This window comes from Chiloscyllium plagiosum, chromosome 24, assembly GCF_004010195.1.
Source record: "Chiloscyllium plagiosum isolate BGI_BamShark_2017 chromosome 24, ASM401019v2, whole genome shotgun sequence".
Taxonomy (NCBI): Eukaryota; Metazoa; Chordata; class Chondrichthyes; order Orectolobiformes; family Hemiscylliidae; genus Chiloscyllium; species Chiloscyllium plagiosum.
The window spans coordinates 22,062,436-22,089,194 of record NC_057733.1 but is presented as its reverse complement, the minus strand read 5'-3'; the positions used below and the strand labels follow the sequence as shown (position 1 = coordinate 22,089,194).

General features: G+C 41.8%; 1 protein-coding gene across 1 annotated transcript; it reads right to left on the bottom strand.

The window, feature by feature from the left end:
* Window positions 1–1,571: 1,571 nt before the first annotated feature.
* On the bottom strand, window positions 1,572–26,240 carry gga3b (golgi associated, gamma adaptin ear containing, ARF binding protein 3b). The gene is made up of 15 exons (XM_043714535.1): window positions 26,170–26,240; window positions 23,580–23,678; window positions 20,429–20,552; window positions 19,615–19,718; window positions 18,741–18,821; window positions 15,412–15,549; window positions 14,589–14,670; window positions 12,586–12,702; window positions 11,915–12,133; window positions 11,002–11,072; window positions 10,338–10,693; window positions 9,785–9,969; window positions 6,107–6,276; window positions 4,955–5,065; window positions 1,572–4,003 (listed from the first exon to the last, which is right to left on the bottom strand). Exons 2-15 carry the CDS (start codon window positions 23,661–23,663, stop codon window positions 3,893–3,895), a joined length of 1,953 nt encoding a protein of 650 aa, XP_043570470.1. The 5' UTR covers window positions 23,664–23,678; window positions 26,170–26,240; the 3' UTR covers window positions 1,572–3,892.
* Between the last annotated feature and the right edge of the window lie 519 nt (window positions 26,241–26,759).

The window sequence follows — 26,759 nt, the reverse complement described above, 5'->3', positions numbered from 1 at the left end:
AACCTTTGCTATACTGCTTCTTAAAGTATATCCTTACTTAAATTCCCGAGTTGTGGGCTAAATCATCATTTATTGTCCATACCTGATTGCCCTTGAGAAAGTAATAGTGAACTGTTGAAGCCCATGAGAGTGGGTACATGCAGTGCTGCTGGAGAGTTCAGGATTTTGACCAAATATGTTCATGATATTGTGGTCTTATCAAGATCCTTGTAGCAATATTTTTCCTTATTCTTATACTCCAGTGAAGTAACAATTCATATGGCTTCCTGATTACTTGTTGTACATCTACACTAATTATTCCTGTATGAGTCCTTCTGAACATTAACATTTACAAGTTTCCTGCCTTTGGAAAAGCTAGTCTGCTTTTCTGTATTTAATACCAAATAAATAATCTCTCATTTATCCCAACATGAAATTCTACTTGCCAATTTGTTGTTTAATCACAACCCGTTTATCACTCTTCGCAGCCTGTTTGTATCCTCCTTATAGTTTACATTCCCTGAAACCAATTGCTGACTGTCATGAACATTTCTGCAAAAATTTGATTGAAAACAGTGATGACTGGCTTAATCATGTGGGCCTCAGTCTGAGATTATAGAAAAAACAGAATGCAGAGTGTATGTTCCTTAGAGGTGAAAAGGTCAATTTTTGACTTGCCATACCCTGGAGACTCCACAAGGCTCCAAGTGTTGGAGTATTTAGTCAAAGAACATAAACTCGTCCCTGCGAATGAGGCCAGCATATTCCCTTACCTTCCTCATCAGGCCAAACAAACCACAGCAGTTAACTACACCATTGCATTATATCATGTCAGATCTGTATCTAAATTCCATCTAACTGCTTTGGTTCTATGATCCACACGACCATGAACACTAATTAAGGTTTTCATTTTTAACCCCTTTAATTGAAGGGTACTGGAAGTTGAAGGCCAACATTCTATCAATTTGTGATTTTGTGTGCTAGATCTCTCTGCTCCCCCACAATTCCTAAATTCTTACCATTTATAAAATACTCTTGATTTCAGTCTTCAATGTAAGGCATTTAGCCTCCCACTGAGATTCCCTGGGTAGAGACCCCAAGGGTGTGTATTTTGAAGCAATAATGGCCAAGACTCAGCTCCACTTGAGTTATAACAGCTGTGTTCCTACCCAATTCTCATCGCCCCTCGACCCTAAATTTTCTTAGCACTCATGGTGGGATCACAGCAATTTTAAAGCCTTGAAATCAAGTCATTGTGAACAGATGTGGGAAGCAATAAAAAATGGCCCTTTTCAAATTTACTTTGTGCTATTGTCAATAAACTTGGAGCAATAGCTCTCTATTCTTTCATTTGTCATTTATAACAATAGTGGGTAGCTGAAGTGCCAGTACATATACCAGTAAGCAAATCTTGTCAATGTAAATTCTCATCCCCCATATCTATAACCTACCTGCCAACAAAGTGCTTGCCTATTTACTTAGTTTTTAAAATATTAAACACTGTTGAATATCTTCTGGAAGCTCAAATAAATAATATCAAAATTTCTTTTCTGGGGTGGAGAAAGGAGAGAAAAGAATTGAGAAATCAAACCTAAAATGAAACTGAACTTTATTGAAATCGTGCAAATAACAACACAGCTCTAATATTTACAAATTCTGAGCAGAAACCGCACTGGATGTAGAGCGATATGTTCAGGAATAAAATTTTTTTGATTTTGAACAATAAATACATTATACAAAGCAGCAGCAACAACACATGACTGCACTGGAAGTCACATCTTAATTGACCAAACGCTGTGCAAAACTGGCAGCTTGTGCTGAGTGTTAGACTTGAGGAATTGGAGTGAATAAGGAAGAAGAGACTGAAGCAGAGTTATTCGCATAGTTGTTCATAGTGCATGCTCTCTTCGTGAATGACAATTAACACTGGACAACACAAGCACTGAGAGAAGACAACTGAATATTGGAGACACTTAAGTCAGTGACAGGCTGTTCACAGCCAAGCATTGACACCAGTGATGATTTAGTGAGATATCCAGCTACCCAAGAAATTAAAGCTGTCAGTGGAGAAAATGGAATGTACAGTATCTCATTTGGAGGAAGCCGATTAGTTTCAACTGAGTTACAGCAAAGAGATCAGAAGAATTCATACCTCAGCTTGATAAAATTGGTAAAAGGTTGAATTAGATTACCATAGATGCATTGAGTGCTTCACAAAACTTTTGAGCTTCGGAAAGCTGTGTAAAGAAGATGCAGTGGTTTGAGAATGTCCTACTCCACAGGGGCTTGACTCAGCCTCAAAACTTTGCAGTTGACTGGGTCACTTATGCAGGATGCACTCTTATGGGGACATACCCCAGGTACTGACCTGATAATCAATCATACTATTAGATGTTTGTACTCGACTAAGCAAGGAAATAAAAGGGATTTTCAAATACTTGGGGATCACCAATAGATTGCCATGATGAACACAGTACAGACAGAGTTCATTGTCATTCAGGTGAAGCCACTGGGATACCAGGAAGAAAAAACAGGATGGAATTTTAATAGAAAGGAGAGTAGATATCGGGTGAGAGATTTTCCCTATTGATGGGGAGGAACTGTGTAATAACGAGTGGTTGGAAAAGGAGCTTAAAGTGGACATACTCCTGTCCCAATCACTGGCCATCACATGCTGTATCATCATTGTAAATGATGGAGAACATTGATACAACCTCAAGCTTCTATACCAAGATCAGTGCCATGATAGTCTAATGGCTCTTGCTTCTCTATATTACCAATGTTTGCTCCTTCTGCAGGTTAGACTTTTCTGATGGGACATTGTGGTTTCCTCAACCGGGAAGGCTGAATTAGGTAGGGTGAATGCTTTGGGAACACCATCAAGAGTGTGAGCATGAACCTTATCTGCTGAGCAGAAGTTAGTCTCCATCCTGATTTTGACCTCCTACACATCATTTCATTGATGTTAAATGGAAGCTTGAGATCAGAACCCATATTTTGATGAGGCACTTTACAGCATTCCAGACACAACACTAAGTTCAACAATTTCAGATTATAATCCATTTTTTCACAAGCAGCTCTTCATGATAATTCAATTTTTTGTTTATTTGAACCATCGCCATCTCTTTTGTTCTTGCAACATCATCTTGCACCTTTTGATATTTAGTCTTTCCGGCTTCTGACCCTCTCACAGACCGTTCCTGTTATTCCTTCCTCCCTTCCCATTTCTTTGCCTTTGTGACTTGTTTAAAATCTATTATATCTCAAACTATTTCCAACTTTCACCCAATATCATCAAGCGGAATCATTTGTTTCCCTTGCACAGATGCTGTTTGAGTGTTCCCTGCATTTTAAAATTTTATTTCACTGTCCTAAGAGTGCTGATTTTCCTCAGGAGTGACCCAAGGCAGTGATTATCACAGCAGAGTCCAAAGCTGGTCCTCCATTTGGTGTCTGGACATTCACATTTCTAGCCAGGGTCACTGGATGGCGATCAAGAGCAGGAACCTGGGTTGCATTGAGAATTCCAATGAGGAAGCCTCGATACTTAGGGAACTCCGCAATGTGAGGATCTAATATGAGCTGTAATTTCAACCAGTTGCTCAATGAAGTTTCTAGCTGATAACTGCAGCATTAATTGACCCTTTCATAATAATGATAGAAGCCTCTGATGAGGAGCGGATTTGGAGTGATTTTGAGTACAAGTGTAATACGTTCAGCTGTGCAATAAAACAGCCAAGTCAAAGGCCACATCCAGCCTGCTACAGACATGGACCTCAAACTCAGCTTACAATTTGTTCCTTCATCAATTCCAGCTGCAATCAGACGGCACAGTGCTTCAGTTAGGCAACCCAAGTGCTTCAAGCAAATGGAGGTGTTTGGTGTACTGGAAACTATGAGTGACGCTGAAGGGTCAAAGACATCCCCATTTTTCAGCTGGGGGGAACTGGTCCACCTCACCCATCTCCGAGCACAACTGCTGTCCCATTGTAAAAGTTAGCTTGTATCTCAGTTTGACTTTCTCCTATAAATGCAAACACACAAAAGGAGCCAAGAACAAAGTCACCCACTTAAAGCTGATCATTCTCGTACAAAGCAAAATATATTCGAACCTGGGGTAATAAAGAGTCAAAGAAGGTGGGGCAGGTTGAGGGAAGAATAGAGGAAGAAATATGGAGAAGAGGGGAATGGCACAAGGGAAGGGAGCAAGTTAAGGGGCTAGAGAGACTTCTAGAGACTGGGGAGAAAGCAGGAATATGGAATTGAGATAAAGGATCAAAGATGTTGGTGAAACAGATGCAAAGACAGGGGCCATGGCAGGAGTGCAAAGTTGGGAGACTGTACATTCGGTGAACTAAACATCTGATCTGTGTCAGGCTGAAATAAGGGGACATATAAACCAGACTTCTTTTTGGGCGGCACGCTGGCTCAGTGGTTAGCACTGCTGCCTCACAGCGCCAGGGACCCAGGTTTGATTCCGGCCTTGGGCAACTGTGTGTGGAGTTTGCACCTTCTCCCAGTGTCTGCGTGGGTTTCCTCCCACAATCCAAGGATGTGCAGGTCAGGTGAATTGGCCATGCTAAATTGCCCATAGTGTTAGGTGCATTACTCAGGGGGAAATGGGTCTGGGTGGGTTACTCTTCGGAGGGTTGGTGCGGGCTTGTTGGGCCGAAGGGCATGTTTCCACACTGTAGGGAATCTAATCTAAAAGGATCAATTCTGTTTTCTGTTTCTTGACAGCTGGAGGAGGGACAAGTGAAAAGGGAAATAGAGAGGCTAGAGAGAGAGGATGACGAGAAAGAAAGGGGCTAGAGAGAAGGGTAAAGAGCACAGAATAGAGACAATGCAAAAGGATAGAGAGAACAGTGGGGGAAAAGGGTTGGTTCAAACTCATGCACATAAGTGTGAACAGAAATACACATGAATAAACCAGTATGTATGTAAATACATGTGCTGATTTGACTAAATGCCTTACCTTCAGAGGATTTGCCAGTAACATAATCTGGGTAATAGAAGCTGGAGGCAGGATAGGATTGAATGGAGCTAAATCAGTTCCTGATGGAGGCTGTAACTTCACTTTCATTGTCTGTGAATGAACAGAACCCAGTCAATGCTCATGTTGTGGATTTCAATTTAATCTCAGGGCCTCCTGTATACCTGGTGATAAACGTGTCTCCCGGGAGCTGTGGAAAACCTTGTGGATGCGGATCCCTAGTATTCCCCACTCAGCCCAATTAAATATCATCCAGTCTTGACACTCCAACTTAAGTTGTTGTGGTTCTATTCGCCGAGCTATAAATACCGGAGGAAACACCACAGAAGCGCTTCACAGGAGGCTCCCAAGCACTGACGATGTCACCTAGACAGGGGACGAAACGTTTGCAACAAAAATTTCCAGCTCGGCGAACAGAACCACAACAACGAGCACCCGAGCTACAAATCTTCACCCAAACTTTGAACTCCAACTTAAGATTCATCCAAATCCCCATCTTACAAATTCAAACAAGTTTATGATAAACTAAAGTATAAACAGCACTGGAATAAAAGCCTTGTCAGAGTTAAAGATCAGATTGATGCCTCTAAGTTTGCTTGAAATCTTTGTGCTTAATACTCCAAGCTGGTGTTTACACTCCACATGAGCCATCTTCATCTGATCCTAACGTATGGGGGAGAGAGGGGGGGAAACGGGGAGATAGAAAGGGGAAGGAGAAGACAGAGGAGGGAAAAAGTGAGTGGGAGGTAGAGGGGAAGAAAGAGAGGGGGAGAGTAAGAGAGGGAGTGAGAAACAGCACAGACAGATCAAGCAGAGGGAGAAAGAGACAGACAGATGAGGAGACAGATGCAGAACAAAGAGTGGCACACAGGAGAGACAGCAAGAGTGAAGAGAGAAAGACAAAAGTCAAGAGAAAAACAGATGGAAAGATAGAATGAATGATAAGAGGGGAACAGAAAGACAGTCAATTGTCATATGGAAATTAGATGCTCTGTTTCTCTAACATGGTGACGCTCAAAGGCAAATTATTGATTGTGAAGCTTGAGGGCAATCTGAGTATAGTAAAGTCCGAGTGAAAGGGCACATTTTGTGCTTATTAATGATCCAAAATTAATATAGATTTTTGGCTCCCACCTTGGGTACAGCAGCCTGTAGAACCACATTGGTAATAGGCAAGGATGAGGTGCTGATCATGGAGATGACAATCACAAGCACATCCAATCTTGCAGGAGGACAGTCCTTTGCAAAGTGCAGGAGGATCCGGAAACCATTTTTGTCATACGCAGTCACAGGGTGAACGTTACCTACAATGAGAACATACATTACAATCAGACAATCAAATTGAAAGAACCAATTAATCCCACACCGAGACTTTCACATATTCCTGCAAATGCTTTCCTTCAAGCACTTATCCAGTTCTCTTTTGAAAGTTACTCATGAATATGCTTCTAAATAGCCTTTCAGGCAGCACAGTTCAGCCCATTACAGCTCAAAGTGTAAAAGGACTCATGCCACCTCTTGATGTCCGATGTGTTAGTATCTGATCCTCCCAATAGCTTGTCACCTATCAACCTGGACATTGTAAATGTTGGTAGGCTGGTCAACCTCAGAAGACATCATAATCAAACTTGAGTTTGCAGACAGAGGGGCCTGAGTAGTGGTCAAGAGCAGTAATCCTATTTGAAGTTTCCTCTTCCCTGAGCAACACTGAGATTAAAGACCCCGACTTAGATGAATGATTAGTAAAGTCCAACTTGAGCAAAGTTGTGTGTATAGAAATCAATATTTGTTTGTAAGATTTTTATTTAAAAAGGTCTTTTGAGAGGTTGTATCAATTCTAAATGGAATCAATTATAATTTTCCTGGAGAACAAGAAATACCAGTTCAAAATACTTGATGATGCTTGACCTGGAAACAGTTTTGACAACAAGAAACGTAAGGCTGGAAGCCATGTGGTTGGCAGACACAGAGGAAAACTGCAGGCAAAAGGCAATCAGCCAACAATTGTTAAAGGACATAACAGGATATAGATTGATTGGCAACTTGATCATAGAAATGGCTGATGGAGTTTAATCCAGACAAATATGAGGTGATGCATTTTGGAGGATCAAATTTAGGTGTGAAGTATACTGTAAAGTTAGTTTTCTGTTCGACAGTAAAGAATAGAGTTCCAAAAGCTTGTTAGAGTTCTTTGATGAAGTGACCAGGAAGGTTGACGAGGGCAAGGCGGTTGACGTAGTCTATTTGGATTTCAGTAAGGCCTTAGATAAGATTCCACATAGTAGGCTGCTCTGGAAGGTTAGATCACATGGAATCCAGGGCGAGCTGGCAAATTGGATATACAATTGGCCTGATGGTAGGAAGCAGAGGGTAATATTGTAAGGATGCTGGATGGACTGGAGGCTTGTGACGAGTGGAGTGCCTCAGGGGTCGGTGCTAGGCCCAATGATGTTTGTTATGCATATCAATGATTTGGATGAGAATGTGCAAGACATGATTAGTAAGTTTGCTGAAATAGGCAGGATCATGGACAGTGAGGAAGGTTATCAGAAATTGTAGCAGAACCTTGATCAGCTGGAGAAATGGGCCAAGAAATGGCAAATGGAGTTTCAAATAGATAAGTGTGAGGCCTTGTAGTTTGGAAAGTCAAATCAAGGTAGGAATTTCATGGTGAATGGTAGGGCGTTTAGGAGTGTAGAAGGATCTCAGAGTTCAGGTTCACAGTTCTCTGAAAGTGAGTAACAAGTAGACAGGGCACTGAAGTAGGCTTTTGGCACACTGGTCTTCATCAGTCAGGGCACTGAAGATAGAAATTGGGAAATTATGTTGCAGTTGTACAGGATGTTGCTGAGGCCACATTTGGAGTTTTGTGTTCAGTTTTGGTCACCTTGTTATGGGAAGGATGTTATTAAACTGGAAAGAATGCAGAAGAAATTTACATGGATGTTGGCTGGACTCAATGGTCTGAGTTATAGGAAGAGGTTGAACAAGCTAGGACAATTTTCTTTAGAATGTAGGAGACTGAGGGTGTACCTTATAGAAGTTTATAAGATCATGAGAGGCATAGATAGGGTAAATGCACTGAGCCTTTTTCCCAGGGTTGGGAAATGGAGGACGGGAGGGCATCAGTTTAAGGTTAGAGGGGAACGAACAAAAGGGAACCTGAGGGGCAACTTTTTTTTTAAACAGAGGGTGGTACACATATGAAGTGAGCTGCCAGCAGAACTGGTTCAGGCGAATACATTCACAACATTTAAAAGGCATTTGGACAAATATATGGATGGGAAAAATTAGAAGGATATGGGACAAGTGCAGGCAAATGGGGTTAGCATGGACTGACAGAACTGGTTCAGGCGAATACATTCACAACATTTAAAAGGCATTTGGACAAATATATGGATGGGAAAGAATTAGAAGGATATGGGACAAGTGCAGGCAAATGGGGTTAGCATGGACTGACATTTTAGCCAGCATGGACCAGTTGGGCCAAAGGACCTGACTCCATGCTGTAGGATTCTGCCATTCTAAGCTCTTGAGCACAATGTACAGAAGAGCTAAGAGGGACTGAAGACTGAAAGCAGTATGAACAGTTCAGATATGTGTAAGAAGAGTATAAATTAGAAGAACAGGATTGAGAGTTTAAAAATTGCGCCATTAGTACTGACATGACCTGAACGAGAGATATAGATGTGTGCCTTGTCACTAATAATCATATCTGGGACTTCAGATAGAATACGTGCCAATTTATGAGGGTCAAAGGCCGGCTCTATGAAGAGGGAAAGCAAGAAATCCTCTTCTGTACCAGAGGCAGAGTTGGAAGGAATGTCAGATTGCACAGGTGCCACACTTGTTTGGGAGTGATGTGGATGCTTGTGACTGACTGTGACACAACTTTGTTGGATTGACTAAAGTGAAATTAATCTTTCAGATGAAGTATTATTTCCCTGTTAATTCACGTGTAATTTGCATAGCTACAAAAAGTACAATCTTGTTGGGTGTTTTTGGGTGGGGGGGGGTGTCAATTAGTAAATTTCTTTTTTTTAATTTTTGGATTCTCCATGGAATTAGTATTCAGCGGTTTATAGTATAAATCTGTCCCAATTTAGTATCCAATTGCCTCTCAAGCATAAGCCACTGGATTGATGCTGTGAATGTATTTCATATTTACAGTGGGGAAGCACTCCTCTGCGATTGCTGCCAAGGTATTTGACAAGACAGTGGTTGAGTTTACTCTGTATCCAATCCTTACTTAACTTGCCCTGTAGAGAGAGCATTACTCTGATTCTAACTTGTGCTGTGCTTGCCCTGGGAGAATTCGATGATGATTGTGTCGAGAGAACTTGAGTCTGTGTCTAACTCTGTTCTGTAAATGGCAGAGGAGTGGCTTGATGACAGAATAAGTTGTGTGAAAGGAAAAAAAATTCCACTTCTGAGAAGAATCACAAAAACCAAAACAAAACTGATGAAAATGTTTCCAATTTTATTCTTGAGCAATGCTTTTCCTGACTAGCTTTCCTGAGCCACCGATTCCTGAACCCCCATCCAAAGTTTGCTTTGAAGAGGATGTTTATAAGACCATTTGACAATGTTTAACTGCCTACACACTGAAATAAACAGGCTTCACACAACAGTGAACTCAAGTGGGCTCTGGCATTGAGAGTGGAATTTCAAACTCCAACATCACAAACATAAGTACCTAGACAGAGTGGGAGAGGGGAAATTTGCAGTTTTCTAACCTGTTCATTACACAAGTTTTCAAGGGAACATGATTCTATTCCCATCCCAATTTGCACAGATCTTTGAGATACTCACTTGGTTTAATGGTCTCCAGAGGAACTGTCACGTTGCTCAGTGACATTTCTGGAAAAGCACTTCGGAGAGGACTGGATGGCTGAGGGGAGAGTGAGCGGAACAGGGGACTGCTGGGGGCCACAGAGGGTGTACTATGCCCACTGCCTGCTGGTGCCCCAGGGACAATGCCCATCATACCAGAAGCACTAGAGTCAGAAAAGAAAATTGGGTTATTTACTTGTTAAACGCCTACATTTTAGCCTTGCCATAAATTTCTCCTAAATTATTGCCTTTTCCAGACAGGATAATGAAGGCAAATCAGATCAGGAGAATTTAATAATGATACATGAAATTATCCCACAAAACCTCTCCCTCCATCCCCCTATTTCTCCATTCACTCCTCTGCTATCCATTCCCTGCCATTCCAAACTATTCCCCCTTTTTCTCTGCCACATCCTCCCCATCCACAACTCCATTTATCACCCCCATTTCCTCTCACTTATCCCTTTACCCCATCTCACAGATAAATGCTGTCCCTCACAAAGGATATAAGTAACTAAAAGCACTGACTTACCTTTTGACCTCTTCTAGAACCTTCTGACCAAGCATATCCAGTTCCCGCATACTGCTACTGAGTGCTGTTTTGGAACAGGAGCTGGAATGGAGCAAGGCACCTGGAATCTGGGGCTCCAGGGGAGGCGTTGGAAACACAGAGACTGGGTTAGACTGAGGGACGCTGGCAGCAGTGTTCATGAGCAAAGGGACCACTGGGGCATGTGGAGTTGGAGGTACCCCAGTGAATGGCAGGAAATTCTGAGCTGGACACTGGTTTCTTGTTCGAGGTACAGACTGCAGCAGAGGAGTGATGGAGGAAACGGGCCCATCAGCAGCTGGAGGCCCTGCGAAGGGGTTTGGGACAGAAGCTTCAACCTGGAATAGAAAACCCTGTTAATGGAAACAACATCTGGTGACACCTATAAAACATTAAACAGAGCCACTGAAGGAGGCTAGGTCAGAATGCCAAAGAGTCAGAATGGGAAGGGTAGCCAGAGAGAAGGGCAACAGAGCAAGAGGTGAATGGGGAAGGACCATGCTGCACGAGGAGGGTTTGAAGACAACAGGCCATGGCATGAGAGAACGGGTTTTTTTTGGGGGGTGGTGATGGGAGGAGAATGGGTAAAATTTTAAATGGGGGTGAACGGAAGGTGGACAGGGAAGGACTGAGCGAATTATTCTACCTGAAAACTGTTCCACAGAGACTCTCCAGAGTCTTTGTCAATCTCAGAACTTGATGGAGGGTCATTCAGTCCTGAACAGGAAAAGACAAAATTTATCCCAGGTTTGAATTGTAACACTGATTAATGTGGAATTGACTAAACACTTTTGTCCTCTACCTACACCCATACATAGCAAACGAGTGGCACCAACTGACAGCCAATGGCTGAATTTCTGTGATTCTCTGCCCAGTCCTGCAGTTAGTGCAAAATTTAGAGCCAAGCCCACTCCTGGTCTGGTATGAAGAAGCCAGTAGTGACCTGGACTGACTGTATGTCATTCAGTAGGTTCTGTGGTCAATGAAGCATCTCTCTCTGATGGCCTGGTACCCACTGGGGACCATCAAGTCTCGGAATGCCCAGACAAAGGCAGAAATTGGTAAGTAATTTCGGAGAAGTAACTGCATGGTTTTAGATGTTCAGTTTTGGCAAACAGGGTAATTTACATACAATTGTGTCTGTCCTCTTTCTGTGGCTGAAATCTAGTAGCCATGTTCCATTTGCCGATGGCAAGAGGCCAAGAGCTCACAGCTTTTCTGAGTTTCAGACTGTAACACAATGTTGCCCGAGATGGAAGGCCAGATACCAATACAAGTGGCACAGTTGTTCCACCTTCACCAATGGATATTTGTCACACTAACACAGGGGGCAGAGCCACATGGCTGGACCAGAGTCAAATTAACTTTATCGTGCACTCTTTAACATTTCCTAATTCAAACCAGGAATCCACCTGAATACTGCCACTGAAAAACCCTCCTGACATTATAACAGGACTACTCAGCTCTCAGTCTAACCCTAGCTGCCAAGTCTAGAACAATACTTTACTATAAGAGGTTGAGGATTACTGACATCTAGCAGTGTGCAGGTTGCACATTACCCAGTGAAAGCAGCTCCACATCCAGCAGTCCAACGGAACTGGGAGGTTGCTTGACCACATTTGGCAGGCTGGCAGCTCGGGAGCCGGGATCGGTGGAGACTTGTGGTGGAGGCGGAATGATGGGGAATACCGGTGAGATGGTGGGATAAGCCTTTTCTGAGGGAACATCCAGTCCAGCCAGATCGATTAGTGTCTCAATGTTAGTGACTCCACTATTGTCTGCAAGACACAAACACATAGTCAGCTGATTAAACCCGAGCACAGCAGACAACTCCCTTGAACTTTAAATGGCTGTTCTACAGGTTTAACTTTTAAACGACCATTTTAAAATTAATTTGGTTAACTGCACACAACTTTCCTAGTTAGGTGCAAATAGAGATAGGAAAGTTGCTTTATAATAACAACTTGGAAACAGTTGTTATCCAAGGCAGGACTGTAAAGTTTCAGGTTATAGGCTCAAGTTCTGAACTGGGACTTGAACTCACAATGTTTTAACTCGAAGGAAAGAGGATTATTCACTGATAGCATAATGAAAGAACATGATTCAGAATATACCTGACAAAAAGGTACACGTTAAAAAAGGTGCCCATTGCTTCTGCCTGTTCACCACATGTATTTCCGCCCTTGTGAATATTTACAGTGCTAGGTGCTGCCTACAGATCTAAAATTACCTGATGGTCTTGGAAGTTCAGGCAGGTCAAGCTCCCCATTTACAGCCTGCCCTTGAACCACCTTTTTATAGGAGTTTATTGCTCGTGAAAGGTCATCGCTGGCTTGTAAAATCTCACCTATAATAAAATAACAAAACCAGGATAAATGTACAGTATACCCAATCAGGGGCTGCCTGATCTGCTGTGCGCCCAAATTAGGGATCTACTGGAGGCTGAAGATTTTGTAAATAATCACAACTTGAAATACTGAAACCTTACTGCTTATAAAATTCAAAGCTACATAACTTTTCTGAGTTCAAGTGTCAGGAGCTGTGATATCACTGTCTGTATTCAGTGCTGACAATCCCTGTTAGCAGTCTGACCCCAAGCTTCCTGGGAGTTGATCCACTCTGTCCTGTATTGACTGGACCTGGAATATAACCACCATGTGTCAGATATGATAGTTACTCTCCTGAACTGAGATACTTGTCTCTTTTGCTCATTTGTGATTTTATATTCGGACAAGGTTAACTGAATAAATATTTCAAGAGTCAAGGCAGCCAAAGAGGTATATGCCACTTTCAGAGGAAAGTGAGCAGACAAAACAGTTGTTACGTTGAACACAATTTAATCTGTATTATCAATACAAAATAATGTCCAACCTCACTTCCTCACATCAATAGCCATCTTACACAACATAACACAATGACTTCTGACCATCCCCTAGTATTTCACTCTTTGTTGCAATGAATGCTCTTACAGCTTTCCATTAAAAAGTCCTTTTGGAAGACTGAGTACCTCAACTATAGCTCATAGCCAGAAAGTAATCAAAGGCATTTTAATGCAATGGGTGTAACATATTTTTCAACTATAGAGATGGATTTTATGACCTATTATTTACGATCAATGTTGGAAACTTCAAAAGCTCCATCACAGGTACCTGACATTTCACAGTCCCTTTTAGCCTATACTAATGCATATGTTTTGAACCAAATACAAAATTCTTATTTCCTCAAAATATCATAAAATGCGAACTTAAACAATTAGTTAAATTAAGCTCACTTAAAATAACGACAGCTTGAAAGCACAGCAAGATGGTGAGGAAATAAATACTACATCAGAAACTATGCTTTTCTCTAACAGGCACTGGCAAACTTTATTTGATTCAGTATTTATCTTTTGGGTACCTATTTCTGATCAATCCAAACTAGAAACATGGGGAGATAAATATGCTGCTCCCACTCTATACTTGCCAAACATAACTCCCTCCAATTTGTCACACTGTTTTGAAGGTGCTGTTTTTCTCTCTCTAACTGCACATGACAGAAATACTGGAGGCTGCTTTGTGGGGAGGGAAACATTTCTTTTGTCTTTCAATGGGGCAGTCTAACTTTTTAACCCTCCACTGAAAGGTCACAAACACATTTTATTTTATGCTGTACAAGTAGATAACTCCCGATCACTGGACCCATACTTCTTGTGAAATCATACCTTCAAAGGTGTGAACTTGCTTTGACCTTGAACCTTAGGATTTACAGAAAACTTTTGGCCTCTTGAAGACTTAAATTGTAAGGTCATTGAGTAACTGAGCCAGAAAGTCTCAAGTTGAGCCTATGAGAATTGACTGCAATCAAATCAGGGGGATGAGTTCTACAATTGGACTCAGCATTGCTGGATTGAATGCATGGATCTGAGGAGCACATGAGTATATTATGGTGTGAGCAAAGATGTGTGAGTGCATGTGGAGGAGAATGAGGCAGGTTGAATTTGCAATTCAGTGATGCCTTTGTGAACAACATTAGATACATAGCTATTAAACAAGGATAAAATAGATTCCAGTTGTGCTGTCCCACCATGTTGCTGAAGGTTGATGACATTTAACAAACATATCTCTGGAAAAGATACAGGACAGTACCAGGGAAGTGCAAGAGTCAACATCTTGAGTGAAGAAGGAAATGGAGGCATTGATAAGGGATAGCCAAATCCCATCCAGTTACAGCCTGAAGAGAAACTTCCTGACCTACCTAAACTGTTGTCATTATCCTCAGTCTCGCTTGCAAGTTTGAACAATGTCCGTCTCATCTTCTCACATCGCTCATACAATTCCTGAAAAGCAGCAGAATGTAGGTTATCCATTTGTGTACAGAGTTTCCTTGTTGGAAGCTCTCCGCACCCTTTGTACAACAGCTTGCATTAATACACTGCTTCTAACATCAAAAAACATCCTAGGTTGTTTCACAGAGCATACGGAAACAAATGTAAACATGGATCTCAAGAAAGAACTACTTGGAGTGGTTACCAAAGGCTTTGGTTAAACAATGGGCTCTGAAGAGGAGAGGGAGTGAAATTTAGAGAGGAAATTTCAGATGTGAAGCCTTGGTAACGGACAAAACGTGGAACGTGAAGTACTAGAATGAAGAGAGAGGACTCAGAAGGCTGTAGGAAGTTACAAAGATACACAAGATAAATAAACTGAAGCAATTTGTTTACTAGAAGCACAATCTAAATTGGAGATGTTGTAGAATTGGGCATGAAACAGGGGTGCTGGGTGAATAGGATTTAGTGCAAGATAGGACTATAGGTGGCACAGCATTATATGAACTCAAACTTATGTAAGGTAGCAGATGGGAGGCAACATCAAGATTGTATTGGAGTAGTTGAATCTAGATGTAAGCAAAGTATGTGTGAAAGTGTCTACAGAAGGTGAACTGCAACAGGGCAGATGATAGTGCACGCGCACGCTCGTGTATTTGCTTGTGTGCATGCTTTGGGATTACAAATTAAACTATAGCATTCAAAAATAAAGTAAGGAGGATTTAAGGTGGGGAAAAGGGTGTTCAGGATTACCGTCATCAGCTCTTTGTCCCCTTCTGTTGATTCCTCCTTGTTATAATGAGCCAGCATTTCATTCAAGAGCCGTACGTTATTGTTCACTTCCTCCAGAGTGTTCAAACGCTTTGTTATTTTCTGCATTCGGGCTTCATCCTGTGAACGGTGCAGGAATTAAATAACCTGACCTTCCAAAGTCTCTACTCTGCTGTGCAGCAAACACATTCAGCAAAGCTGAATAAACATGAAACTACCATTATCCAGGACCATCATAAGACATTTGTTGAACTTATGTTTAGTCAAAATAACATAATCTTTTGAAATTATAGGCAAGAATAGGGCAGGTTCTAATTGGGGTTTGATAGAGACTAAAGCTCCCTTTACTCTTTTAAACTGAAAATAAAACTCACTCTACTGAGTGTGAAGTTCTCTCAATACTATCTCCATCAAACATTCCCACGGAAGGTATAGCACTGTGTTAGGTACAAAGTAAAACTCCGTCTACCCTTTTTAAGTTGAAACTAAAGCTTCCTCTAGACTGTACCCATCAAACACTCCCATGGCAGGTACAGCAGAGTGCAATACAGAGTAAAGCTCCTCTATGCTGCCCTTTCTAATATTCCCATGACTGGAGCAGGACAGGTTGGATACAAAACAGTAACCCACACTCTTCTCCACTCTGAACCATAGGTACTCCATCTTTCCTGCATATCCACTTTCTCATTGTTTCGCCTCTCAAAGTCGCAAATATGACAGTGACAAAGGCAACCTTTCTTTCCTTATCTCTTAACCAGTCGTCAGCATTGGATATTGTTTAACTACTCCAACCTCCTCCAACATTTCTCTGTTGGTGTCCAGCTGGATGAGGTTGCTCTTCCCCGTTTCTATTCTCATTCACCCAAACACAGTTAGAGATTTACCCGCAAAGGCTTCTCTTCCTATTTCTGTACTGTTACCTCTGGTGTTCTCCAAAGTTTCATCCTTGGCATCTTCCTATTTCTCATCTATATGCTGCCCCTCAGTATCATCATCATCAAAAAAGGCATTAAGTTCCACATTCACACTGATGGCATCCAGTTTTACCTCACTACACCTCTCTACTCCTGACTCTTACCAGATGATCAGGCAGCCGGTCAAACATCTAGTATGGATGAGCAAAAATAACTTCCTCCAACTAAATATTTGCAGGATTAAAGCCATTGACTTCAGCTCCATCACACGCTCGAGCTAGCAACTTCATCTCTATCGCTGGTAACTGTCTGAGGCTGAACCAGACTCTCAAACTTAATATTTTCTTTCAGATTTACGAGAGATTTATTGTAAAGCTACAGTTTAGCACAAACACCAGTTTCCAGCTCTCCCTTCCAGACCCAGTCCATGACCATAAACTGACTCGCCACTCGAAAAGATCCCAACTGTTCTTGAAAAACAAACAAATGATCAAATTAAACACAGAAACAAAGACTGCCCACCCGCAGTGAAGAATTCAGCTGTTGTAGATATTTTCAGTTAACCTATTCAGATGTATTGTGATGCTCCTCTTGGGTTTTACTCAGGCCTTCTTGCTCAGAGGTAGAGACACTACCATTGCACCACAAGAACATCAAAACTCAACTCCTTGTTCTCATTTCCAGAAGTGCTCTTAAACATAACTGAATAGTTTTCTTTTCCATCACCAAATCACTTGTGGCATTTTATTCATCTATGAACCACCAACAACACAAACTTGCTGTCCTATTAATGCAGAGATGAGTTTCTGACCCTGACTCTCCATCACTAAAGCCACCTATTTCTAACTCCAGTACATGCAGTGATATTTACCCCACTTCAGTTCATCTGCTGAAACCTTCAGCCATGTCTTTGTTAATCCAAGATTTAAATATTTTAACGCTCCTTGTTGGTCCCCCATTTTCTTTCCTCTGTAAACTTTAATCTTATTCAAAACTTCTGTGATACATGTGTCATAACCTAAATCATATCTATTCACCCACCACCCCTGTGCTTGCTGACTTAAAATGATTCCTGGCTTAGCAATGCCTTGACTAAATGCAAGGTACTGCATTTTGGTACAACAAACAAGGATAAGGCTTATACAATTAATGGTAGGCCTTGGATAGCATTGCAGAACGAGGGACCTAGGTGTTCAGGTACATAATTCTTTGAAGTTTGCATCACAGATAGACAGGGTGGTTAAAAAGATGTTTGGCACACTTGCCTTCATTGCTTCATTGTTGAGTATAGGGGTTGGGAAGTAATGCTGTCATTGTACAAGGCATTGATCAGGCCTCTTCTGGAGTACTGTGTCTCATTCTGGTGGCCCAGTTATAAGAGGGATATTATTAAGTTGGAGAGGGTTCAGAAGGAATTTACCAAGATGTTGCTGGGTTTGGGAGACTTGAGTTATTAACAAAGGCTGGATAGGCTGTAACCTTTTTCTCTGGAGACTAGGAGGTTGAGAGTTGACCTTATTTCTATAATGAGGGTATAAAATAGAGTTAATGGTAGTTGTCTTTTCCCGAGGATGGGATTTCATGACTAGGGGGCACACTTTTAAGGTGAGAGCAGAGAGGGGCACATTTTTTACACAGAGGATGAACTTCCTGAGGAAGTGCTGGTTGTGGATACAAATACAACATTTAAAAGGCATTTGGATAAGTACATGAATAGGAAAGGTTTGGAAGAATATTGGCCAGGAGCAGGCAGTTGGAATTAGTTTAGTTTGGGATTACCTTCGGCATGGACTGATTGGACCGAAAGGATCGTTTCTGTGCTGTGTGACTCGATGACGTGAAAATTCTTACCCTTGTTTTCATACCCCTTCAGGGCCCTGCCCTCCATGGGCCCACAGTCGTTGATAAATTGGTACTTGCCTAAATCTGGCATTTTCAGCAACTCTGATTTTAATTGCCCCACTATTGGCACCGGTACTTGGGCACATGGTTTGAGAATTTACTCCCAAAAGTCTTCTGCTCCCTATCTCACTTTCCTCCTTCAAAGTGCTCCTTAAAGCCTAGACCTCTTACTAAGCTTTGGTCATCTGACAAAATATCTCCTTATGTGGCTACGGTAACATTCCAAGGAAACATTAGGAGATAGCTTATTCCATTAAAGATGCTTTAGATGGGCAAGTTTTTTCACATCTATTCACTTTCTCATATCAATCCTCAACTTATCCACATTCTTGTTCCAGACCTCAATTCTATCTTCTCAGCTTAAACCTTTCTGTCCAGCATTACACATAATTCTCATTTCCACCTCAAAAGCTTCAATGACCTACCCTGGAAATATACTGCACATTTCATTTTCCCATTGGAGGAAACGTTTTCTGTCTGTTTTGTCCTCCTTACCTCTTTCACCATATTCTTAATGAGTTTGTTGGCTTCTTGAAGGTCCACTGGGTTTTTGCTCTTCAGTAACCTGGCTAGTAGCTATGAGAAAAGAAAATTGTGCAAGTTCCTTTTAAATTCATATTACAGTCTATTGCTTAAGAGCTTGCACAAAGCAGCAAGTAACCAAGCACAGTCAAAATCTGAATTTCTCAATTTCACAGATTAGTGGTAATATTCTACATTCCAAATTAAAGCACTGAGACAGCCCAATTGCCAGAGGCAGGAATCCAAGGCTCACATCCCAACGGACTTGACAGACAGTATCCCCTCAGTCCGTGTGGAGCCTGAACAGACAGTACTCCCTCAGTCAGTGTTGAGCCTGACAGACAATATTCCCTTAGTCAATATGAAGTCTGCATGGACACTCTGTCCTCAGTCCGTATGGGACCTGTACAATATAGAATCCCCTACCATTCCTGGAATCTCTATGGCGATATCCTTCAGTACGTGCAGGACCTAACTGAACACCGTGTGGAACTTAAATAGAGAGTATTCCTGCAATCCCAGTATCTCTACAACAGTGTCAGCTCAGTATGTGTGGGGCCTGAACGGACAGTATCACCTGTGAGAACTGCACAGAACACAGTCCCAGAGACTTGTACAGATAGTATCTCCACAGTCCCAGGGATCTGTAAGGACAGTGACTTTAATCTGGGCTAGATTTAAGCGTAGCATGCAGATGTGAAACTTGAGACAACATGCACTTACGCAGATACTGTTCTTCCTATGAATGGTTTCGCATTCGTTTCTCACTAATTTCCCTTTTATTGACATCTCTATATGGGAGTTAGACATAAAGCCGGTCACTCGCTGCATGATGCTATGGTCCTACCTTAGATTTTTCATTATCTTCAAATACTGCATTTTTCGGACGAGTTGGGGGTGACAGAATCAGGGTCTTATCAACTGGGATCTGAGGATCATGTTGCAGTACACCTTGAAGAAAAATACAGGACATCACCTGCACACATCTATTCATTAGAGTTTACCAATAAATGGTACAGCACAGACAGGAAACATTGTAGAAATGCAGCATTATAAAGAAGGAGACAGACTCACACTGGCCAAGCCCTCAGATGGAGGCCCAATATTCAGACTGGTCCCACAAAGCTTGCCCAAAATGCTGATCTATTCTTTCAGATGCTAGCAGAGCTGTTACTGTGGGACTAACAGGTCTGACAGACTCTGTTGGTGACAGAACAAATTACCATGCAGTAACTGTATCAGAGAGCTGTGCCTAGGGAGGTGAAATTGCAATTGAGGTGTCTGTGCGAGATGGTTATCTGAATACTCCTGAGAAAGCATGTCAGGATTGAATCAAACAGTGATGGCTCCTCCAGACTAGTAGCCCTGGACATGCTGTCGAAGACTGCATATGAATACTGGCCACGAGGTCAAATTGGGAATGGATTGACTCTGCCATGTAAGCAAAGTTCAGTAACATTCAGTATTCCAATGAAGTGTCTAACTCTGGAGTAAAAGGACACTTCTTCTGGAGTAAAGGGAAAACAAGTCTTTGGCTTCACACCTTACAAACTGGCACAGCTAATCTCAGGCAATATTTTTTATTGAGTATCCCACACCCACATCCATGGTGATTGTATAACATGGAGAATGATGCAGGATCCAGGACAAACCCTCCATACCTTGTTTCTTTAACATCTGGTAGGCATCTTTGATTTTGATTTCCTCTGGCAGAGCAACCGTCCAGCTGTACAGTAATTCAATCACTTTTGTTTTGACTTTTTCAGATACCCTGTCTCCCAAATACTGTTAAGAAAAACCAAATGAAAATGAAATAAAGTGAGCATAGGAACAGATGGAGGTCATTCAGACTCGCAGACTGGTTCTGCCAATCTATCCAGTCATGGCGAATCTGAATTATTACCATTTTGCTTCAGAACACTCAATTCCCTTGCCCAACAACAATCAAGCAAACTCAAACTGGAAAGCTCAAATTTTCTCCCTGCACAGCCACAATCTGTTATTTTTTGGATGTGGGAGCAAGAGTTCCAAATTTCCACTCCGTTCTTTATGAAGACATGGTTTCCGATTTCAAACCTAAATGGTCACTTTTTGGTTAGTCTCTTTGGTTTCAATTTCTTCAGCCAGAGGAAATTGCTTTTCTGTATCTCTACAACTGAGCTATAACATTTTAAATATTCATCTCAATCTCTTAATTCAAGTGTCAGGTTCAAATGGAAAGGTGCAATGAGGATATCAACATCGCCAGCACTGTTACATTCTATTAGCAACGTTAAAATCAGTGTTGTCCAATAGAATTTTGAAACTTACCCAAACTCAGAGATCAGTTCACCACATTGAAAGTATTTTCCATCTTGTGGACAAAGGATGGAGATGAATCTTACAATTTCACAAAGCTAAACTGGGATTGAGGGTAGGACTAAAGATGATCATGAAATCACTGCACTGTGACAACAGCTTGTTTTAATAGCGGTAACTAACCACGACATACATCCAATTGTGTACAGGCCTCCTAGCAGTAGTCAGGATTGGGAAGAAAACAAATCAGAAGGGATAAAAACCATGTAAAAAAAGCACAGGGGACTAAGAAATATCATGGGGGACTTTAATATGCAGGTGGATTGGAAAATCAGGTTGATAGTGGATTTCAAAAAAGAAAATTCATGGAATGTCTACGAGATAGTTACTTGGAACAGCTTGTGGCACAGTCCATTAGGGAACAGGTGATTCTGGATATGGTGATGTATAATGAGGCAAACTTGATTAGAGAGCATAAGGCCAAGGAATCCCAAGAAGGCAGTGGCCATAATATGACAGAATTCACCCTGCAGTTGTGAGGAGAAGCTAGAATCAGATATAACAGTGCTACAATGGAGTAAAGGTAACTACAAAGAATGAGGGAGGAACTGGCCGGAGTTGATTGGAAGGGGAACCTTGCAGGGAAAACAGTGGAGAGCAATGGCAGGAGTTTCTGGGAGTAACTCAGGAAGCACAGCAGAAATTGATCCCAAGGAAGAAGCATACTGAAGGGAGGACAAGGGAACCGCGGCTGACAGGGAAGTCAGGGACAGCATAAAAGCAAAATAAAACCATACAATGTGATGAAAATTAGTGGGAAGCCTTTAAAAATCAAGAGGATAATTTTAAAAAGCAATAAGGGAGGTGGGAGGGGAGATGAAATGTGAGAGTAAGCTAGATTGCAAGAGTTTTTTAGATATCTAACAGGTAAAAGAGAGGCAAGAGTTAACATTGAACTGCAAGAAAACAAGGCTGGAGAAGTAGCAATGGCAAACAAAGAAATGGTGGAGGAACTCAGTAAGTACTCTGCATCAGTTTTCACTGTGAAAGACACCAACGCCTCACTAAGGACAAGGTGGTGGGGAAGCTGAAAGGTCTGAAGATGGATGGATAAATCACCAGGGCCAGATTAGACTACACCCCAGACTTCTGAGAGAAATAGCTGAGGGATTGTAGGGGCATTGGTAATGATCTTTCAGGAATCACTCAAGTCCAGTGGTGGGGGACCCAGAGGACTGGAAAATGGCTAATGTAATACCTGTTTAAGAAGGGAGGGAGACAGAAGCCAGCTAACTATAAGCTGGTTAGCCTGACCTTGGTCACTGGTAAGATTTGAGAGTCCACTATTAAGGATCAGATTACAGAGTACTTGGAAGTCATGGTACAACAGAGTACAGTCAGCATCGCTTTGTTAAAGGAAGGTCATACCTGATAAATTCATTTGAGGAGGTAACAAGCAGGTTAGACAAAGGAAAGCCAGTGGACATGGTCTATTTGGATTTCTCGACAAGATGCCACACAGGAAGCTGCTAAATAAGAGTCCATGGTGCTCAGGGCAAGGTACTGGCTTGGATAGAGGATTAGCTGACTGGCAGAACGCAGAGAGTAGGGATAAACGGGTATTTTTTAGGATAGCAGCTGGTGACGAGTGGAGATCTGCAGAGTCAATGTTGCGACCACAACTATTTATGTTATACATTAATGATATATATGACAGAACGAAAGATAGGTGGGAAGCACGGGTAGTGTTGAGGGGACAGGAAGGCTGCAGAAGGAATTGGATAGGCTAGGAGAGTGGGCAAAGAAATGGCAGATGGAATACAGCATGGGAAAAAGTGTGAAGCCTAATTCAGCTTCTATTCTTATGGTCAATGTCTCTCCACAATTGTACTCAGCTTCCTGATACATCACAATAGGAGCGCAGATGGTCACTGTCATTATAGTTCCTGCAATCTAAGGCAGCATTATTATATGCAATACAGCTGCAGAGGGAGACAGTATGTACTCAGTTCATAGTAATAAAGCAGCTTTCAACAAAACCCACAAAAAGATGTAAAGTGGTATAGTGGTTCTGATCCTTGGTGAGCAATCCAGAGATTGAGCAATCCATTATAGACAATGAAAGGCCAATCTCCACCAAAACTATACAGTTGAGAAACAGACCTGCACCTTCCACTAGTATATCCTGCCAGCACTGCACTCCAGTATTTTGGTGGCAGACCTGTCCCCATGTTACACAGTGACAGGCCTTACTCACCAGTTCTGTTGCCCACAGTTGTCATCTCACATGTTTGTTATATGATATAAAATTCAAATCCCTCATTAACTATACTGCAGGAATAGATTTAATTTTCAAATGAATTCAATAAACACAATTGCTTGCACAAAGTGTCACCATTTACTGCAAGTATTTATTGATCAATGTGTACCACCCATTTGTCTGAAGTTGTGACACACCTTATTATTCTGTCACTTCAAGCCTCAATGCTATGCACAGACACCTTTAGAACCCACCTTTGGAGATACTACTTTGATCAATTCATTCAGGAATCGGAACTTTCCAACTTCATTGTGAAATCTCTGGCCACAGTTCTTCATACAAGCTTCTAATACCTAGATTCAAACAAAATATTATCACGAATGAATACAGATGGAGTTATACAGCACAGAAACAGACTCTTCAGTCCAGCTGGTCTGTGCCAACTGATATCCCAATCTGATCCAATCCCATTTTGCAGCATTTGGCTCATATCCCTCCAAACCTTTCCTATTAATAAACCCATCCAAATGCCTTTTAAATATTATAAATGTACCTGCCTCCATCACTTCCTATGGCAGCTTGTTCCATACATTCACCACCATGAAAAAGTTACTCCTCAGGTCCTTTTTAAATCTTTCACCTCCCACATTAAACCTATGTCCTCTAGTTTTGGACTCTCCTACTCCAGAAAAAAGACCTTGGCTACTCACCCTCTCCATGTCCCTCTTGATTTTGTAAACCTCTATAAGGTCACGCCTCAGCCTCCAACATTCTGGGAAAAAAGCCCCAGCCTATTCAGCCTCTCCCTGTAACTCAATCCCTCCAGTCGTAGTAACATCCTTGTAAATCTTTACTGCACTCTTTCAAGTTTAACAACAGCCTTCGTCTGTTTTACTCCAGCTTTCTGCGTAGCATGTTGCCAGGGTTGGAGGATTTGAGCACCACACTTTTCGACTCTGACTTGCCAGCATCTGCAGTCCTCACTTTCTCCTACCTGCCTCATGTACTCAGTCAGGTGCAGGAGAGTGGATGCTCCAACAAAGATGCAGTGACTGTTTTTCCCATTCACCTCTAACGTGACAATGCAATTGGGTCTGCTGAAAGGCCAGTGAAGCTGAGATTCCCTTTATAGAGTCTTACAGGACAGAAACAGATCCTTTGGTTCAACTAGCCCATGCCAACCATGTTCCCAAATTAAACTACTCCCACCTGCCAGCGCTTGGCCCATATCCTTCCAAAGCCTTCAAATTCATGAACTTGTATCCACATGCCTTTTAGTAATTGTAACTGGAACTGCAACCACCACTTTCGCTACCAGTTCATTCCACAAACAAACCACACTCTGTCTGAAAAAAGTTGTCCTTCATGTCCTATCACCTTAAAAATATGACCCTTAGTTTTGATCTCCCCCACCCTAGGGAAAAGACGTTTATCATTCATTTTATCTATGGTTCTCGTGATTTTACCTTCTGTATGGTCATCTCTCAATCTTCTCTGCTCCAGTAAAAATAGTCCCATCCTTTCCAAGCTATTTTCACATCTCAAACACTCCGTTCCTGGTAACATCTTGGTAACTCTCTAGCAATATCCTTGATATAACAGGGTGACCAGAACTGCATTCAGTACTCCAGAAGAGGCCTCACTAGTGTCCTATATAACCTCAACATGACGCTCCAACCCCTGTACTAAATGGTCTGAGCAATGAAGGCAAGTGTGCTAAATGCTTTCTTAACCACTCTGTCTACTTCTGACACAAATAAGAAAGAATTATGTACTTGAATCCCCGAGTCGCTCTGTTCTACAACACGACCCAGATCCCTCCTGTATAAGTCCTGCCCTTGTTTGCTTTACCAAAATGCAATATCTCAATTTATCTAAATTAAACACCATCTGCTGTTCCTCAGCCCATTGATCAAGATCTTTTTGTAATTTTAGATTACCTACTTCACTGTCCATTCTATCATCAATTTTGGTGTCATCTGCAAACTTAATAGCCATCCCTCCTATATTCTTATCCAATTCATTCATATAAATGACAAACAAAAGTGGACCCAGCACCAATCCCTGTGGAACACCACTGGTCACAGGCCTTCAGTCTTAAAAACAATCCTCCACCACTACCCTCTGTCTCCTACCATAAACCCAATTTTGTATTCATTTGGCAAGTTCACCCAAAATCCCGTGTGATCTAACTTTACAATTGGTCTACAACTTGGAATCTTGTCAAAGGCTTTACTAAAGACCAAGTAAATAATGTCTACCACTCTGCCCTATTTAATTTTTTTTGGCCATTTCATTAAAAAACTCAATCAAATTTGTGAGACACGATTTTCCATGCTGCAAGTATATCCTATCTTTCAGAATCACCTCCACAAACTTACCTACCACCGATGACAGACTCAAAGGTCTATAGTTTTCATGCTTCTCCTTACTGCCTTTCTTAAATAATAGCACAACATTAGTCACCCTACAGTCCTCCAGTACTTCACCTGTGTTTATAGATTATACAAATATTTTTGCTAGGTGTTCTGCAATTTCCTCCTCAACTTCCCACAACATCCTGGAGATTTGTGCATCTCTATGCTTTATAAAACCTCCTGCACTTCCTCTTCAGGAACTGTTTTCAAACCATCAATATTTATTTCCTGAGTTCTCTAACCTCGATTTCTCTCACAACAGTAAAAACTGATGCAAAATATTCATTGGTGGGGGCCTGAACTGTGTTGTACACAGAATCTGCACCAATATATTAAGAATGCCTACTCAGCAATGGTTACCTGTTCCTCCACTCACATGCAACATTATAAGCCTCCAGAAGACTGAAAAGCAGAATCCAATACTCACTGTAAGGGTTTGCACTGCCTCCCATTCCTGAGGAGACTGGATTTTATGAGCCAACAACCTGACAGCAATCTGTGGCCTAGGAAAAGAAATTAAAGAATGAAACAGCATAAACCATTAACTTTTCACCGCTGGTACATATACATGATCCGACGCCAGGCCTGGGAATACTAGATCCCTCATGGCTTATGCAAATCTAGTCCAAGCACAAGAAACAGTTTAATCATAGTTAAACAGAGTGTGTCCCCCAGGATAGACAGGGAGATCCCACTCAACCTGCAGTAAGTTTCCGCCTTGCGAGCTAGTAGGGTAGGTGGGCAGGATGTTCAGTACCAGAACAAGCATAGAGTCATAGAGATGTACAGCATGGAAACAGACCCTTCGGTCCAACCCGTCCATGCCGACCAGATATCCCAACCCAATCCAGTCCCACCTACGAGCACCCGGCCCATATCCCTCCAAACCCTTCCAATTCATATACCCATCCAAATGCCTCTTAAATGTTGCATAGGTAATAGCCTCCACCACATCCTCTGGCAGCTCATTCCATACACGTACCACCCTCTGCATGAAAAAGTTGCCTCTTAGGTCTC